This window comes from Cebus imitator, unplaced genomic scaffold (assembly GCF_001604975.1).
Source record: "Cebus imitator isolate Cc_AM_T3 unplaced genomic scaffold, Cebus_imitator-1.0 Scaffold365, whole genome shotgun sequence".
Classification (NCBI taxonomy): Eukaryota; Metazoa; Chordata; class Mammalia; order Primates; family Cebidae; genus Cebus; species Cebus imitator.
Genome location: NW_016107680.1, coordinates 1,415,601 through 1,421,474, shown reverse-complemented (window position 1 = coordinate 1,421,474; position 5,874 = coordinate 1,415,601). Strand labels below are relative to the sequence as shown.

General features: G+C 39.4%; 1 protein-coding gene across 3 annotated transcripts in view; it reads right to left on the bottom strand.

Annotated features, from left to right (window-relative positions):
* CUNH4orf47 (chromosome unknown C4orf47 homolog) overlaps positions 1 to 5,874 on the bottom strand; it is a 17,598-nt gene that overhangs the window by 8,148 nt on the left and 3,576 nt on the right. For all 3 annotated transcript variants that reach the window (XM_017506926.2, XM_017506928.2, XM_037730832.1), the window contains exons 3-5: positions 3,950 to 4,169; positions 820 to 957; positions 644 to 719 (exon numbers count right to left, since the gene is read on the bottom strand). In XM_017506926.2, coding sequence (XP_017362415.1) covers positions 644 to 719; positions 820 to 957; positions 3,950 to 4,169 — 434 coding nt within the window. The remainder of the gene's footprint in view (positions 1 to 643; positions 720 to 819; positions 958 to 3,949; positions 4,170 to 5,874) is intronic.

The following is a 5,874-nucleotide window of genomic DNA, read 5'->3' as shown; positions in this document are numbered from 1 at the left end:
GATCTCGGCTCACCACAACCTCCGCCTCCTGGGTTCAGGCAATTCTCCTGCCTCAGCCTCCTGAGTAGCTGGGATTACAGGCACGCACCACCATGCCCAGCTAACTTTTTGTATTTTTAGTAGAGACGGGGTTTCACCGTGTTGACCAGGGTGGTCTCGATCTCTTGACCTCGTGATCCACCCGCCTCGGCCTCCCAAAGTGCTGGGGTTACAGGCTTGAGCCACCGCGCCCGGCCTCATAATGGCTTCTTGATCAGCCCAAAAGTATTGCCATTACTTTTGCAGGCACAGATAGCAGGATGCGGTGGGAATAAGGCTAAGAGTCAGGATGCGACCCTTTACTTAAAATAGAACATAGTTGATTAGACCAGGTTAATAGAAGTTTCAAAGCTAGTTTAGAGAGATGTAAAATACATGTGGTAAGTCATAGCAAGAGAGAAAATTCATCCCGGAAGGAGCTGAGAGGATCTGCAGCAAGATATGAAAATCTAATAAAAGGGTAAAATTATCACAGTTCATAAACATGAGTTTGCCACTGCCTCAGTGACACAAATAGATAGAACAAAATTTGATCTCAATTGAATTATTAATACCAAATTAACTAAATAAAAGAAAAATTGAAACATTCAAAACATTATTTTACCTTATAATTTTGTTTTGGTGCGTCATAGAAGTCGGCGGCGTGTGAAAACTGTTTACCTATGGTAATATTTGGGTAGCTAAGGAAGCAAAGTAAGTAATGGTGACTTCAGAGTTCAGAAACTTAATTTTTAAAAATTTCAAAACAAATAATATGAGAAAGTATTAAAAACACCTTACCCATATCCAGTTCCTTTCTTTCCGGGGCTGGTGTATAAATTCTTTCCAGGTGCTTCATATTTTTCTCGAGGTCTCGACTGTGCGCTGAAGAACGGGACTGGACCACCTATTGTTCCGTAGTAGCTTCCTAAGCCACATCTTAGATACGATGTTTTGACGTTTTAAAAGGAGGAGGTTAAAATGGCAAATTTTAAGTCTATAAGGAAAGAGCAAGGATAATGCAGAGAAAGGAGAACTATGCACAGACAGGCATAATCTACCCAGAACATGATTTAACGCAAGCATTAAAAGTCACTATATTTAGAATGTATTAAATGCCTACAGTTCCAGGGGCAGGCGTGGTCGTTCACAGGTAATCCCAGTATTTTGGGAGGCTGAGCCAGTGGGTCACATGCGGTCAGGAGTCCGACAGCAGCCTGGCCTACGTGGCGAAACCCCATCTTTACTAAAAATACAAAAAACTAGTTGGGCATGGTGGCCTGTGCCTGCAGTCCCAGCTGCTCAGGAGGCTGAGGCAGGAGAATTGCCTGAACCTGGGAGGCGGAGGTGGCAGAGAGCCGAGATCACGCCACTGCACTCCAGCCTGGTGACAGAGCGAGACTCCATCTCACATATATACATACATATATACATGCCTATGGTTCCATAATTGTTGAGTAAGTGCCTGTATGAGGGTATCTCATTTATAACACCAGTCTCTCTTTTTGGAAACACTTTCTGTATCCACTAAATTACAGATGCTTTTCACATAATATCTGTGAATTTTTTTTTTAAAAAAAGGAAAGCTTGTCTAATTATAAAACATTATTTCTTGGCTGACAGATGAATATAAGCATATTATAAACTAATGTATTAAGGTAGCAATTCCCAATTATTACCACATGGGTAAAAGTTTATCACAGGCAAGAGAAAAGACTGAAAAATAGGAAAAAGTTATTTCAAGGGTTATATATATATATATATATATATATTCCATGAAAAAGAAAGAAAGTCGTGAGGGTAAAAAAAATCGCATTTTTAAATTTATAGCTAAGAAAATGAAAAAGTTCAAGAAACAGTAATAATAACAATAAATAAATAATTCAAATCTATCAAGTGTCAAAAGGTAAAAAAAGATAAAATTAAATAAAAGAAGAAAATCCTCAATCTTTTTTTTTTTCTTTTTTTTTGAGACAGGGTCTCACTCTGTTGCCCAGGCTGGGGTGCAGTGGTGCAATCACAGCTCACTGCAGCCTCAAACTCCCTGGTTCAAGCGTTCCCCACAATCTCAGTCTCCCAAGTAGCTGGGACTAAAGGCATGCATTACCACTCTGGGCTAATTTTTGTACATTTTGTAGAGATGGGGTTTTGTCCTGTTGCCCAGACTCATCTCAAACTCCTAGACTCAAGCAATCCATCCACCTCAGCCTCCGAAGTGCTGGGATTACAGGCGTGAGCCACTGAACCCACTGAAAATCCTCACTCTTTTTTGTGTTTTGTTTTGTTTTATTTTTGAGACAGAGTCTCACACTGTTGCCCAGGCTGGAGTGCAGTGGCATGATCTCGGCTCACTGCAACCTCTAACTCCCAGGTTCAAGTGATTGTCCTGCCTCAGCCTCCCGAGCAGCTGGGATTACAGGTGACCGCCACCAAGCCCAGCTAATTTTTACATTTTTAGTAGAGACGAGATTTCGCCATGTTGGCCAGACTGATCTCAAACTTCTGACCCCAGGTGATCCGCCCAACTCAGCCTTCCAAAGTGCAGGGATTACAGGCATGAGCCACCGTGCCCAGCCACAAATCCTCACTCTTAATAGAGACAATAATTTTGGCTGGCATTGCCTACTGGAATTAGAAGGAAGTACAACTTATCCAAATGTAGTTTAACTTGTCTCAAAAAATACAGTAAATAAGCACAAAATTAGACTTCAGTTCTCTATCAAATTAATAAATTGAGTTAAAGCTATTGAGTGTGAATGAACATTACATTTTAAATCTCAGTTATATAACATTACATTGACTACATGGTCTAATATTAAACTAATTGAATGGTAAGAAGAAAATATCCTTCACATTGACAGTTGTCATAACTAAGATACTGTTAAACCCCATGAGTATATCTTCACAATAATTTTAAAATCATGTATCTTTGATAAATTATTTTCTTTATCAAAAAAGAATTTCTGGCCAGGCACAGTGGCTCACACCTGCAATCCCAGCACTTTGGGATGCCAAGTTGGGCAGATCACTTGAGGTCAGGAGTTGAAGACCAGCCTGGCCAACATGGTAAAATCCCATCTCTACTAAAAATACAAAAATTAGCCAGGCGTGGTGGCATATGCCTATAATCCTAGCTACTAGGGAGACTGAGGCAGGAAAATCGCTTGATCCCAGGAGGCAGAGGTTGCTGTGAGCCGAGATCATGCCATTGCACTCCAGCCTGGGCAACACAGCAAGAGTCCATCTCTTTTTTTTTTTTTAAACAAGGTCTCGTTTTAGACAAGGTCTTACTCTGACATACAGGCTGGAGTACAGTGGCTTAATTATAGCTCACTGTAACTTCATACTCCTGGGCTCAAGGGACCCGCTCACCTCAGCCTCCTGAGTAGCTGGGACTACAGGCACATGCTACCATACCCAGCTAATTTTTTAATTTTTGTAGAGATGGAGTCTCATTATATTGCCCAGACTGATCTCAAACTCGTGGCCTCAAGCAATCCACCCGCCTCGGCCTCCAAAAATGCTGGGATTACGGGCACGAGCCACTGCACCCAGCCTCATATTTTTATTTATTCTTCTTTAACAGCAGAAAAAGTAGTCAAGGGCACAGACATAATACTTAAAGGCAATTTTTTTCCCAATCTGACTTTTGCAAGGTTTTTGAACAAATTTTTTTATTTAGGTTGTTCTTACTATATCAACAAATAGACCACAGTGATATAGATAATCCAAACTTTAATATGATGAGAATATATTTAATCCAGATTACTTTTCAATCTAAATCATCCAATACAACTGTCTCCACCTAAGACAAACTAAGAATAATACTTAAAAATTCTTCTTACATAAGTAAGTCCTACAGAAAAACAAACATTTAGTTTAGGGATAAAGGTGCAAACAATCTATTTAAGACGTTTCCCAAAACACTTACGGCTTTTTGTCTCCACTACTAGGGAGGAAGGCTTTGCTTAGATTCTTTTTGGCTGCTTGCATCATGTCCCGTCTCCTCACTTGATTCAGACTTACGTAGCCTTCACCTTCAAAAATCCTTACAAAATGGGGATCAAAATAACCTGCCTGAAGATCAGACATTTCTTTGGCTCCCCCAGGTAGCATCTGTTTATTTTTGCTTGCAGCCTCATTAAAGGGTCCTTTAAAAATAAATTAGGAATGTTATAATTTTGAGCCTACTCTCAATTAAAGGACATGACAAATAAGAGAACAATTTCCCTGAAAGCTCTGTGTGAATGACTATCTTGACAATAAGACCTAAGCGGTTTTCATCAAAACGTTTTAATATTTCCGGTCTTGGTTATACACTCTGAGTTTTAGAGCTGGTAGAGACCTTAAAGTTATCTAATTCAATGTTTCTCCAACTATATACTAGGAAGCATTGTGTGAGATGTCAGTAAGAGTATGTGTGCAGGTTGAAGATTGGGGTGTTTCCTACTCAAATGGCCGCAATTCCTCTCTAGGGTATACGCTTAAGACACATGAGTGTCTATGGCTACTAAAAGACATTAGCAAGAATGTTCATAGCAGTTTTATTCATAATAATCAAAAACATAAAACAGCCCACATGTCCATCAATAGAACAGATTTTTAAACTGTGGAATTTATACAATGAAATACTAGTAGCCCAGTACTTTTTTTAAAGGCTGTTTTAATACTTATTTAGAACTTCTTTCATAATTTAGATCTAGGTGAGCTCTATTTGAGGATTGCTTTGGTAATGTGTAGAATGTTTTGAAGTACACACAATCCTTAATTCAACTGGCTATTAAAATGTGAATCTGTATCATTGACTTTTTTAAAGTTTTTTTGTTTCTTTTTTTTAACAGGTCTCCTTCTGTCACCGAGGCTGGAATGCAGTGGTGTGATCACGGCTCACTGTAGCCTCAACCTCTTGGGATCAACTGCCTGCCTCAGCCTCCCAAGTAGCTGAGACAACAGGCACACGACACCATGCCCAGCTGATTTTTGTATTTTTTGTAGAGACAGGGTCTCACTATGTTGTCCAGGCTTGTCTTGAACTTCTGGCCTCCAGGAGTCCTCCCGCCACCACCTCCTAAAGTGCTGGGATTACAGCTGTGAGCCACCACATCTGGCCAACCTCAATTTTTGAAAAGGTAATACATTCAAATTCGAAAGTTCAAACATTTTCACAAGAAATCTTTTTCCCATACTTGGCCACCTAATTCTTCTTCCACAGGCAAAGAGATAATCATTTTGTTTCCCAAAGAATGTTCAGGTATGTTCAAGTGAATGTTTTCACATACACCCTTTTTCATTTTTTTTTAAATGCTCTTTCAGAAGAATCACACTGTTAATTCTTAGCACACTATATATACTATTCTGCACCTTGCTTTTTTATTTAACAATGTATCTTGGAGAAGTCTCCAAATCAGTGTTTTATTTTGTATTATTATTTAGAAGTAATTGGATCTCCAAAAATTGAACTGAGACATTTAAATATTCATGTATATTAGCTCTTTTTATTACTTATGACTTTCGAGTAAAAACCCCTCAGCTATTCATTTGCATTGCATTTCTCAGGAAGGTAATAATGGATGGCCTTCTTGGATGCAAATGCAAAATGCTGTTTGCATAAGGCAGTGTCCCATCTAAGCAAAATATTCTGGGAGAAAACTGCCAGGCACCTTTGGAAAGAAATAAAATCACCTATGAGGACAACAAATAAGGATAGAGAAGCCTAATAAAACGAGATTCTTATTCTTTTTTTTTTTTTTTTTTTTGAGATGGAGTTTCACTCCTGTTACCCAGGCTGGAGTGCAATGGCGCGATCTCAGCTCACCGCAACCTCCGCCTCCTGGGTTCAGGCAATTCTCCTGCCTC